The sequence below is a fragment of the Saimiri boliviensis genome, chromosome 8, assembly GCF_048565385.1.
Source record: "Saimiri boliviensis isolate mSaiBol1 chromosome 8, mSaiBol1.pri, whole genome shotgun sequence".
NCBI lineage: Eukaryota > Metazoa > Chordata > Mammalia > Primates > Cebidae > Saimiri > Saimiri boliviensis.
In genome coordinates, this window is record NC_133456.1 from 61,094,280 (window position 1) to 61,107,826 (window position 13,547).

The following is a 13,547-nucleotide window of genomic DNA, read 5'->3' on the forward strand; positions in this document are numbered from 1 at the left end:
CAAAGAGTGGAAAGTATAGAAGTACTCTTAATGGGTGCTTGATCTTTGACGTCTCATGAGTTCACTTTCCTCTGAACACTCATGTAGTCTCTGTAATAAAATTTAGTGCTTACTGTATGCCAGGCTGGCTGTGCTGGGTGATGGGGACGTGACAACAGACGAGAGAATAAACCTTCCCTTTGCAGAGTTCAGTGTGTTAGAAAATCTCATGTGAGGCGGATGTGGGGGAATATACACACACTACGGTGTTCCACTAGTGTCCATTTTTATTTTTTAGAGACAGAGTCTTGCTCTGTCACCCAGGCTAGAGTTCAGCAGTGGGATCTTGGCTGACTGCAACCTCTACCTCCCAGGTTCAAGTGATTCTCATGCTTCAGCCTCCTGAGTAGCTGGAATTATAGGCATGCACCATCATGTTTGGCTAATTTTTGTATTTTTTGTAGAGACAGGTTCTCACTATATTGCCTACAATGGTCTCAAACTCCTGGCCTCAAGTGATCCAGCTGCCTCGGCCTCTCAAAGTGCTGGGATTATAGGCATCAGCTACCATGCCTGGCCCATTTCTATTTTTAACAAATCATGCCCTGTGTTACATTTTGTATTTGCTTCTATCACCATAGTTAATAATAATACACTGAGTTGCAAGTGTCTATTTCCATGTTTGTTTCTCTGCTTAGCTGTGAGCTCCTGAAGGCAAAGAACTACACTGTGGTCATCTTTTCATTCCCAGAAGCTCCAGAGTTAGTATAAAATAAACGCTCAATAAATGTGGTCTGAATGAATAAATAACTTTAATAATAATTAACAATAACAGTTACTGTTCTTTGAGCACCTACTATGTTTCAGCAACTAAAACATATATTAACTCATTTAATCCTCCAAATTTTATCTAAGACGAGGTAAGGGCTAGTAGCATACCCAATTCAGAGGTGAACACTGAGGCACATCAAGCTTAAGTAACTTAAGTGAGCAGCCTGCATTCTTCACTCCAGACTCTGGAGGCCACATTCCACTAACTACCACCAAACAACAGACTGGCCTGACATGAAACTGGGTATGGTCCATAATGCAGCTAAACATCCTCTATGTCTGCCTCTGCCTCAGGGCTTTTGCTTCTTCTACTGTGCCCTTAGATTGGAGGATCTTCCCTTCCTTATTCACATTTGTTCCAGGGTCACCTACAGGCTTTGTCAGACCAGCTTATCGCAACAGTAACCTCGGCCCCACAAATCACTCAGTCCCTTTCCTACTTTCTCTTTTTCCAGAAGTTCACCACTCTTTAAATTTTACTTTATTTTTTTGAGACAGAGTCTCACTCTGTCGCCCAGGCTGGAGTGCAGTGGCGTGATCTCAAGCTCACTGCAACCTCCACCTCCCGGGTTTAAGTGATTCTCCTGCCTCAGCCTCCCGAGTAGCTAGGATTACAGCCATGTGCCACCACACCAGGCTAATTTTTTGTGTTTTTAGTAGAGACGGTGTTTCACCGTGTTAGCCAGGATGGTCTTGAACTGCTGACCTCGTGATCAGCCAGCTTGGGCCTCCCAAAGTGTTAGGACTACGGGCAAGAGCCATCATGCCGGGCCAACCATTCTTTTCTTATGCAAATGATTTGTTTGTTCTATTTCCCTTCTACTGCAGTGTCAGCTCCTAAGGACAGACTGTGGAGCTCACAGCTACATCCCCACACTAGGACCACACCTGGCCTGTGGTTAGAGCTTGCTAAGTTTGGTTGAATGGATACACCTTGGAAGTGTCCTGTGACTTCTGTCCCACTTAGGAACATATTTTTTCTTAAACTTTGGATAACTTCCCATTTATCCTTGTTGGTTTTTTATTTCTGTCTGTACAGTCCTCTAATTTATTCAAACGCCACTGGATTATTCCAGTTCTTGGTGTCAATTTTTTTCTAATTAAAGTAAACTGCCATTTTTCTCTCACACTGATCTTTAACACGAGACATCTTGTTCTTGTCATAAATCTGACTCATATGGAAAAATGTAAGTTGAATATAGGGGCTCATATGTACCACAATGTTTCTGTCAATATTTCAGACATGAAAGTAGAGTCACAGACATAAATGTCTGCCTGATTCTCAGGTCTACGGTCATGATTTCAGTGGAGTATTCACTTTTTGAATGTATAGCCTGGAATTCCGCAGACTGCTAAAATGACTCCTTTGAAAGCAAATACCACATCATTTGCACAAACACTTCAGGTTTCTCTTTCCTTCTGCTATAATACATCTTCAAAAACTCAACATTCATAGCCGAGATGTAAAATACACAATACACAAAAGCTCCTTCAAAGACATACCTGAAAGTCCTTTAAAAAAAGCAACAGAGAGAAAGAGAGCGATCAGCCTGCCATTAGACTGACTTCCTTGAAGACTATAAAAGGAAAGAAATTTGAAGGTCATAAAAAGTCTGTCTATTTGTTTAGGGAAGTCTTACAGGTAGTATAAATATCATCAGCTACAGTTGCTATGGGGTCTGTTTGTTTACCAAACAAGAACACAAATAGTTACACAAAAGCAGAACAAGGCTTGGGTATATAAATGGAGAAGGCTTTTTGCCTCCTGGTAAATTTTCCAAAGTGCCTTTTTAAAAAAAGTCCCTATATTTCTCCCTATTCACTGGGAAATCTCTGTTTTCTTGATCTTTTCTTTGCACTTCTCACACCTCCCGCCAATATTTTACTCTCAGATTTCTGAGGCTGATAATGATTTTCTTTTCTCTTTCCCTTCTTTCACTTTAAGACATAGAAACCAAAAATATTAGGCCAACAATCCAAACTGAACAATCAAAATAGTTTTCACAATGAAAAATGCAAAAAAAAAAAAAAAAAAAGTCCTAGTACAAGCAGGCAGTCCTTACACTAACACACAACCACCCACCCAGAAAGGTCCATGTGGATGTGTGTTTTTAACTGACTTTCTATGAACCAAGTGTGTTTCATACACCAGAATTGTACCTGCTGAGTTAATCACGTGCTTCAAAAAATAATGGAAGAGAAAAGGAAAGCCAGCAAGGCTATTCTCACGTCTCTTTTTAGTTGAGAGAGTGCACGTGAGTGTGTGTGCGTCATAACTCACAACAGAGGCTGCTTGAGTGGAGGCCTGTTCTTCACACTACATTGACCACAGTACCCGCCCGGCGCAGCCCTGACGCCTTCCTGTGAATGGGACAGATTGCCATATGGACGAAGACACTGAACAAGCTGTACAACTCTTGGCGACATGTGCCCGGGGGGATTGTCCCATATTACCACCACCTGGGCTGTGGCAATTGTGCTCTGTCTGTGCAGTGGCACTGAGGAGCCCAACAGGATGTTATTTTAGAGTACACACAAAAAGGAAAATTACAGTTAAGAGAATTCTCTGGCTAGCGTATCTGTTGCTCAATTCCCGAAATAGTTTCCCAAAGGAACGGTTATCTTCTTTATTCACACAGGCAGAAGTGACAAGCTGGAACACATATTAACAATTTCCCTTTGTGAGCTTCCACTATTGTTTTAATGAGGAGAATATAGTTTATAATATACTTAGGCTGTGACTGATCACAAAGGGGTGTGGAATAAAGAACTTTAGGAATGCTGTACATATGTAACACACTCATTTGCATTGCCCCAGTGAGCCAGTCGGCAGCGTGGTAGGTAGCTCCTTCAGATAGACCTATGGAGCCACGCTGCGGGTAACACTGGTGCGAACATAGCAATAAAATAGAGTAACAGTGCAAGAAGGCATTTTTGCAAATACTGAAAAAGAACAACACGACATCCGTTCAAGTCTCCAGCACAGGCCCCGGCTCTGGTATTGGCTTAAGAGTGTGAGACTCCTAGCTGTCGTTTATGTAAGAATAGGACTTTTCTTTTTTTTTTTTTTTTTTTTTTTTTTTGAGATGGAGTTTCGCTCTTGTTACCCAGGCTGGAGTGCAATGGCGCGATCTCGGCTCACTGCAACCTCCGCCTCCTGGGTTCAGGCAATTCTCCTGCCTCAGCCTCCTGAGTAGCTGGGATTACAGGCACGTGCCACCATGCCCAGCTAATTTTTTTGTATCTTTAGTAGAGACGGGGTTTCACCATGTTGACCAGGATGGTCTCGATCTCTTGACCTCGTGATCCACCCGCCTCAGCCTCCCAAAGTGCTGGGATTACAGGCTTGAGCCTCTAAGCCGCTTTTCCTTTCAAAGGGAAGGCCCTTGATTTCCCTTTGCACTTTTGGATGGTTTCAGCATCCATCAAAGATCTTCTGTCTAATTTAAGTGGTAAAGCTGTGCATTTCAACAACAACCTTTTATAGGTAAAAGAGTAAAACCTAGTACCATGGACAATACCATCAGAGTTCCCGAAAGGCTGGTTCTCCTCCTTCTCCTGCCACATGCTTTCCCTCACATCCTTGATATGGACTAAATATTAAGGAAAGCTAAGGGACATTTGGGAGGAGGGGGCACAGGCCTTCCCAGTTAAGCACAAATACTTGGAAAATGCCTGGGTGCCAACCAAAGAATCTGGCAGAGAACCTGTATCAGCAGCAGCGGCTCATCAAAAGAGAATGTCTACCTTACAAGGTGAAAGAAATGGGGGGGTCCAAAGATGGTTTTGGGTGGGAAATCTGGCACATGAGACTTAAAATCGCCTGTGCAACATCACAATAAAAAAACTGAAATCAGCCAAATTTAAGAGTAACTCAGAAAATGAACATCACTCTCCAGACCAATGATGTCATTTTATTGGAAAGCATTTATCATTCAAACACAATAAATAGAAAGAGATTTATAGAGTCTAATGATGCTGTGTTATGGTAAAAGGCACTTTATTGAGGTAAGGCACAACAGCTGTTAGAGAATAATGGCTGAGGTTTTTTCTTTTAATCACCCCACAAAGTGAACAGTCAAAAACAACAACAACAACAAAAAAAAACCCATAAACCCTTCCCTTATGGCATGCCAATACTTCAAAGATTTTCTCCCAGTGCCCTCCCTGAACACGTGAATGACAGGCAGTGTGATACAGCACCATGCCACACTGCCCTAAGAGAATCCTTGCTCCCACTTCTAATTCCCAAAAGCGATTGGTTTTAAGCGATGAGACACTAGATCACAGTTCTTCAAAGCATGATGGCTGCCAAACACCAAGCAGCATGTTTGGGGTACAAAATGCTGATTCACCCCCAGGGTGCTTCTGTCTGACCTCAGCAGGAACTTTTTTCGCCCAAAGTAGGTTACCTCCCCAGCAGACAGACAGCTGACAGGTGATGTTGACAAGAGTCTGCTTTGGAGCAAAAGCAAGCACCTGTATCTTAGGCCTCTACACATGGTCACACCCACTCCTCCTTTTGGTCCTCTACACCTGACAAGACATGCCCAGCATGCTCTCTCTGTTCTCCACTGTGCATCACCAGTTTCTAGCCTCCTGACATCCCTCCTAGCAAAGAGATGGGGTGGGGCAAAGGGAACTGGAGACAGGGAATTTCCTGGGGGCTTCTTCTAAATTGCTACTGAACAGATGTATCGGTCTGGCCCCAAGCTACAACCAGTGGAGACTACCGCCTGGACTTGATCCAGCGCTTAACCCACTCTCAAGTCTAAGTCTTATCCAAAGCCTGAGCTGTAGTTAAGGGGGTCTGCGGAGCAGCCCCCGTGGGGAGCCACCAGAATATGGTTGTCACTGCAAGCCCCTGAGGGTCAGGGAGATCTTGGGTCTAGTCCCTGCATGGTCACCAACTAGCTACGTGACCTGTGCAAGTGATAACATCATTCTGGGCCCCAGATGCACCCTCTGTACAAAGAGGAAAATACCCCGTAAGGTTACTATGAGGATTAAATGGGAAAATCAGTAAAGTACCAAGCCCTAGGTCAAGTCTGTTGAGTGTTGTGTCTGGCACAAAGTAAGAGTTCCATAAATGTCAGCTGCATTCACATAATCATCATCACATACCAGGTCTTTTATCCTTTTTTTTTTTTTTTGAGATGGAGTCTCACTCTGTTGCCCATGCTGGAGTGCAGTGGCGCAATCTCGACTCACTACAACCTCCACCTCCCCAGTTCAAGCGATTCTCCTGCCTCAACCTCCCAAGTAGCTAGGACTACAGGCACGCGCCACCACACCCAGCTATTTTTTTGTATTCTTAGTACAATGGTTTAACATGGTTTCACTATGTTGGCCAGAATGGCCTCCATCTCTTGACTTCATGATCTGTCCACTTTGGCCTCCCAAAGTGTTGGATTACAAGTGTGAGCCACCGTGCCTGGCCAGTCCCTTTATTCCTGAAAAGAGCAAAACAGAACCTTAAAGTTGTACTGCTTGCCCTTGATCACAGGGCGAAGGAGTGAATCTCAACAGGGTCTCCTGGTAGCTCCTATGGAAAGGAAGCAAATGAGGTCTGGTCCTTTCAGTCATATGATTTCTACTGTTAGCTCACAAAAAAATGGCAAGCCACTAGTTTTGAGGACTGAACCTGTCTGGGATGTTAATCAAGTTTCTGGAGAAAAACCCTGTTCTAACAGTGTCAAAATCTCAGTGATAAACACTCTGCTTTCATTGCTTCTCAAACTTCAACATGCATGCATTCCAAACCCCTGAGGTTCTGGTTACAATGTAGATCCTGATGCAGGTCAGTCTGGCAGGGGCAGAGACTGAGTTTCTAACAAGCTTCCAGGTCATAACAGAGCTGCTGGTCTGCAGCCTCTGAGTAGCAAGACTGGAGGATATGTAGGGCAAATGCAAATTCCTGCACCCCCAGCTCAGACTAAGAGAGTCCAGGTTTCAGGAGCAAGGCCTAGGAAGCTGTGTGTTTCACAAATACCCTATGAGAATATCATCAGGGAATCTGAGAAACACCAAGGTAATGGTGAAAGGTCAGGAGTCAGCAAACTGTTTCTGTAATTGGTCAGATAGTACATATTTTAGTTTTTCTAGGCTATATGGTTTCTGCTGCCACTACTCAAGCTTGCCATTGTAGTGTCAAAGTAGCCCTACATAGACAGTATGTAAATGAATATAACAGTGTCCCAATCAAACTTTAGTTACAAGAGAAAGCAGTGGGCTAGATAGTGTTATAGATTATTTAAATGGCTTAACTCATGTTGGCAGGAAACAGCAGTAACAATTCTGAAGACAATTTGGGGCAATGTGACCACATGTTCTCCAAAATGCTCTAATGGGAAAGAAAGATTTAAAATAACTAGCTTGGCTCAGTACTTCAAATCGAAATAAATACAAATTGTCCTCTGATTTTTGGGGGGGGGGAAAAAAAACAAAAAACTTGAATGAGGAAAAACCATTCAAAATAATAGGAGCTAGAGTTTACTGCTTAAATTTCCGGTTCAATAGGCCCTACATATCAGTAAGAGAACATGCAACAGTTAAAGGCTTGTACATCTGGAACAGTTCTGAAAACTAACTTCTAGAATTTTAGCAAGAGCACTGACATTTATTCATGAATACAGAATTCAGTTTAGAAAAGAAAAAAAAATGCAACACTAAGCATGTCCATATTTCAAAGTTCCTTGCCTTTTGAAAATAACAAGGCCTGTAAACGCAAATGTTATTGTTACATAGTCACATACACGGCAATATGTCAAGAGGCCACAAATCAAAAACAGAGACTGCGTATCAAGTCAAACGGTCTATAAGTACACTAGCCAGGCAGAAACCTTCAGGGGTTATTTGATGGCAACTACCAACTGTGGAGCAGAGAAAATGCAAGCAACTGGAATATATGGGGCTCTGTCAATAAATGAAGAGAACGAGGCAAGGAAGATTGTGACTGGACAGAAGGCAGGTTAGACCTCATAGAGAAAAGTGCCCAGTGTGGGTCCCCTGTTTCTGAGAATAATATGAGGCCCCCAAAAAAGCAGAAGCTGCTCAACCACCATCTGAACAGGGTTTAAAGAAAGATCTTTGACCAAATTGCTTAAGGACACCTTGGAACAAATATTTAGAACAGCTATGAATCCGAGAAATACCCAAGTTATAAAACATCTAATGATTGTGGCTGAACTGAAAGCAAATAAGCTGGGATCAGAATAAAAGGGAATATTTCTGATTTGGACTATAGAGGACAACTGAAATGGAATAAAAAGCATATGATGTGTCCATTGAGGAAACATAGGATTTAGAAGGCAGGGGGAAAAGTGGGGATACATTAAAGGAAAGAAGCTTGTTTTAGATCTGCCTGTGTGCAAATCCCACACAGAGGTTCATTTTTGTTCTTTATGTGCTGTTTCAGACCAAAATTATTTATATCTTGTAAATCTCACTTACCCCACTTCATGAAAGGCCTAGTAAATAAGAATATATACCACAAAAGCATTAAAAAAAAAAATTCTGGTATTTTCTTTTAAATGCAGTGATTTGCACACAGTAGGTTAAGTTAATAAATGTTTTGTCTAATTGATTTCGATTAAGTTTAAAATATCTTTTAGGGACACTAATTTTATCATACTTTAGTATTCACTTCTAAGCTGAATAAAAACTTTTAAGTACTATTTTACAGACTAAAAACCAGACCTGAATTTGGATCTTGGATATGCCATTAACCAATTCTATGACCCTGGGTTATTTAATTTCTATTATTTGATTTCCTCATCTGCAAAATGGGTATAATAATCCTTACTGCTTCCCAAGTGAGCACGTGGATAAAGTGAGACATCACTCCATAAGCAAGAGTCTAGCCGGTGCTTGGCGCAGAGATGGAACTGATTAAATGCAAGTCCCTTTCCCTAGTGCATCATAATGTAATGTGATATTTCGAATTTTAATTCAGGCAATTACTTAAGTAGTAATTGCTATTTGTATTTACATAGCTGCTTTGATCCAAGAAGCTCAAAGGGCTTTACTAAATTTAGCATTTTAATAAATGTTTCATTTGCATTCTGTTGATTCTGTTTACCCACACCAAAACTTGGAATTTCCTAATGTGAGACAATCAGATAGGGAAACAAGACGGTCTCTTTACCTTTACAGTTATCTCAGGCCTGAGTTTTGTCTATTTCCCTAAGAAGTTGAGACTCTCTGTTCCTATGGACTCAAATGACAGCAAGAGGCTTGAATGCACCTGCTTATTCTTGCAGCTCCTTTAGCTGCTGCCATTTAACTTGATCCCCACCACATTTTTCTCAGGCACTGACAACAGAAGCATGTTTATTGCACCAATGAATTTATATATAATCAGCACAATAAACATTATTAAATTGTCGGGAGAAAATCAAAGCATGAGGCACAGTGCCAGTACTGAATTCTAATGATGCTGAATGTCCATGATTACACAGGGACAGGATCTTAACAAGCCTTGATTTGAACGTTGGCATCCGCCTCACAAATCACATGGGCTGCTCCTCCCGTAATCGTGCTGAATATTGATAAATGTCCCTACCCTGCGCAACAGGGAAGTGGGTTTCTATTGGCAATCTTTACCAAAGTGTGTTTTTTCCCTTCTCTACACTCAAGGGTTTACCCTGAATGATTTAATTATAATTTTCCTTGTGTAAGACAAATTAAAGAGGAGAGTAGGAGTGTCGTGCCAAGCACATTATTTATCTCCTTAACAGATTGCAGCTCACCAAACCCCAGAGCTGCTGCTACTGCAGTGGCTGCTCACAGGAGCCAGCAAAATGCACGGGGGCAAGAGTGGGGGATAAAGAGTTTTCCAAATGGCATGGAAATAAATACGTGACTCAGCTGAGATCATTAGCCACCTCGCTACTTTGAAAACAAACAAAAACTCTCACAACACTACCTTTATCCAACAAACGTTCCCATAGAGCACCTCCAGATCACGTCAGAAAGAAGTCTTAAAGCTGCTAACCCAAGATCAAGGTCATGGGGCTAGATGGTAATTCAGTGTGGCAGAGACTCTTCCTTGCCCATCAGAATGGAGAGAAAAGAATATTACACAGAAATCAAAGAAGAGCTTGGAAGGACACATATTTCACAAATGCACTGGTGAGTAAGAGAGAAACCTCATCACAGGCAGTGACAAGAAACTCCTGAGACAACTGGCAGATCAGTGGACGGTGTGACAGGTTTTTTTCGTTTGTTTTTGTTTCGGTATTTAACTGGATATCATATGTGATTTTAAAATTAAGCCTGATAAGGTAAAGCTACATAATATTCATTTGAAGTGTTTATATGTATACAAAGCTGGCTAATTAAAAATTGCTTTTTTTTTTTTTTTTTTTTTTTTAAAGCAACAGGATCTTGCTCTGTTGCCCAGGCTGGAGTGCAATGGTGTCATCACGGCTCACTGCACCCTCAAACTCCTGAACTCAAATGATCCTCCCACCTCAGCCTCTTGAGTAACTGGGACTCCAGGTGTGTGCCACCACATCAGGCTAATAGTTTTAAACGACCGTTAATAGAAATTGGGGTTCCTCTATGTTGTCCAGGCTAGTCTTGAACTCCTGGCCTGAAGCAATCCTTCTGCTTTCGACTTCCCAAAGTCCTGAGATTACCAGCATGAAACACTGCACCAGGCCTAATTGAGTTTTCAATTCTCTAAGCTTAAAACTTCTGAATTATCTTTAACTGAAGGTGCTTATTTGTCTTGTTAGCTACATTCAGTTAAAATGTGCTGACTAGAATTTTTCTTTTAATCTAGCCACATCTAGGAAGCTACCAGATAATATAAACTGAGAGATTCAAGAGATTAAGTAGTGGCATACAATTTCATAGTTGCTTCTTTTTTCCATGTACAACTGGAAAACTCAGCCCGCTTTTACAGCTAGATTAAGGCTCATTAAAATCTGAATTCTTTTCTGATCCATATTCTAATTCTGGTGTGTAGTATAATGAAGATTAAGCACAACTTTTGTGCAGACAAATAAGGACTATAAAAAAAATTCAAACAAACTTAGTCTCCTGGAATTAGACTGTCTCTTAGATCCATTTACTTTCAAATGTGCCTTAAGACATGAAAAAGGCTATTCTTCTCCCACTTGCCTCCTTGCTAATCTATCACCTGACTGCAGATATAGAACCTTTTAGAAAATGAAACTGAGTGCAGTGCATCTAAACAAGAAGAGTTTTCTATGTCACAGGAAATCTGTGCAGGCTCCACAATGGCCGACGAGACTGCAACAAATACCTTAAGTGCATCAGTCGGCATTTTTCAGAGTATGGCCTCCTGCTCTGCCTATGGATAAAGATGTAATTCAATCGCTCTGCAGTAAATGGACGCATCAACCTTAAGACATCAAAACCAAGTACAGCAAAGGACAACAGCCTAGAACCTTTTCTTTAATGCCATCTAAGGTTTACTTTCTTAGATTTAAAAAAAAAAAAAAAAAAAAAAAAAAGGCATTATAAGAGACTGTAAAGCAAGAGCTAAGATTGGCTTCCAGACATATGCATGTATCCTCGCTGGAAACAACACAAGCCGCATTTGACCCAATGGCTCCAAACTGATTCTTAGTGTCCACCCTTCTGTTCTTCAAACTCTTCTAAACCAATATGGTTAATGCCTCTGTTAATTCTTAGGTGTCTGCCTCAGAAATTCCAAAATGATCTTGGAAAGATAGTTGAAACTGTTAGTTAAAGCACCTATATATTATCCTCGTCTCTGATAATCACTTGTGGTTTTATGCTTGAACATGGTGTGTGGGGGGGTGTGTGTGGGGTGTGTGTGGGGCGGGGGGTGGGGTGGGGTGTGTGTGTGTATGTTCAGATAATATTTTTCTGGTATAAAGATATACATCTAATTAAATCAGTAGTCTTCTTAATGCTCAATATTTTGAGAAATATAAGAAATTATATTTGTAACTCTATAACTGAAATATGTAATTTAAAGTTTTTCCCCTGAGCCATTTTGATTAAAAAAACGAAATACAGAATTTGCTTTTTCCTGCTAGAAATGGCATTTTTGTGTGTGGAAGCTCTGCCTATGAAATATATAGAAAACAGTTTAGAGACAGTAAACTCAAAAAAAGTTTTCAATTTTAGGAACTGTATTTTCTACTCTTGAAAAATACTGAAAACAGTAGCATTAATGCTTCTGGGTACTAAGACAAAATAACATGAATTAACAGCTTTATTTTCTTAGAACTGCAAGCTAACATAACCTACTCCAGATCTCTAAGACAAGCTCAGCTTCAAGTAACATTCATGTAAAGCCCAGGACAATTCAAAAATAAAATGTCTTAACTTCTCAGTAGGAATACAGCTGCTGAGACAATGCTACACTACACCCTACTATGAAGAGAAAGTGTGCTGTGTCTGTTTATGTGAGTATATACAACAGACCCCCTCCTCCACCCGCTGCCACCACCACTACCTCTTCTGTCTCTCCATCCTCCAAACCTTCACGCAGAATATATACGGAAAAGACCATGTGCTCCAGGGCACAATGATGAAAAACATGGGCGCCCAGCCTTCAAGGGGAGCAATGTAGAGTAACATAAGTTCTATGTTTTCTCAAACCATAATTCAAAATTGCCCACAGCAGACACTACTATTCCCTTAGAAGGCACTTCCAGCCAAGGAATTCAGCTTGTTCAGAGTGAGCACTTGGCAGAAGGAGTAGGTCTGGAAGCCTGGAAATCCAACCCATCCAATGAGAAACTACACGACTTCTGCCCGGGTTCCTAAGCTGAGAGTAGATCTACATAAGTGCTAATTCCATGTTGAAAAGGTGAAAATAATTAGATGCTTCACACCCAAACCATGCTGAATACATTCTTCAGTAATTATCTGCACATTCAAGTCACATGGATCCAATTAGGGATCACTAAGATACAGCGAGGCAGGGCCACCCACCCCTCTCATGTGAAAGGCAGTTTGGGACCCATCTCAGTGGCTGGTTCCTACCTTTCCCTTTTGGGAGTGTGGACTGAGAGCTGTCCGTTGGTAGAGGCATGTGGGTTCATTATTAAAGAGGTCTTGGAAGGTGCAGAGGAGGAGACACATGTCGTGGTCAGATCCAAACTGCTGTGATTGTTGCCTGTGGTTTCTTCTGCAGTATGAGCACTCGTCACTTCTTTCCAGAGCTGCTGCAGTTCTGTTGGAATCATGCCTGAAACAAACAAATTGGATAATTAAATCAATTAACAGCTAATTCCGTCCTCTTCAAACAGTAATTAAATCAAAGAGTCAGTAAACAAAGCCTAGTGTTAGGGGGGTTTTTTGGTGAGTGCGGGGTTTTTTTTCCCTCCCAACTCAGGCAGATGCGGTAGTAAAAAGTGTGTCCTCCTACTGAGCAACTGAGTGGAAGTTGCCCTCCTCGCACATAAAAGATTCAGGTGAAAAGGATTCAAAACACAGTTGCTTTGCCACGATAATATGCCTCTAACCATCTGAAGTGCTATTTCTCAATTTTTTTTGACAAAAAGTAGAACTATGTTACCTCAGTTTTAGACACAAAGGGCTCAAAATAAATTAGTTCAACTATACTATTATGACAATATGAACTACAAAGTGAATAATTTTTCTGCTTAAGTCTTAAATGATGACAAATAGCTTTGTTATTAAATATAGTTTTTATTAATCACTTTTAGACATAAATTATGAATTCATATCGTCTTCCTGAAATGCTTTTCAACTTTTAACAGTCAAAT

At 41.1% G+C, this 13,547-nt stretch overlaps 1 protein-coding gene across 12 annotated transcripts in view; it reads right to left on the bottom strand.

The window, feature by feature from the left end:
• The window catches only part of FOXP1 (forkhead box P1), a 432,878-nt gene that overhangs the window by 70,471 nt on the left and 348,860 nt on the right, over positions 1 to 13,547 (bottom strand). For all 12 annotated transcript variants that reach the window (XM_074404548.1, XM_010350106.3, XM_074404545.1 and 9 more), the window contains one exon: positions 12,802 to 13,006. In XM_074404548.1, the coding sequence (XP_074260649.1) occupies positions 12,802 to 13,006 (205 nt within the window). The remainder of the gene's footprint in view (positions 1 to 12,801; positions 13,007 to 13,547) is intronic.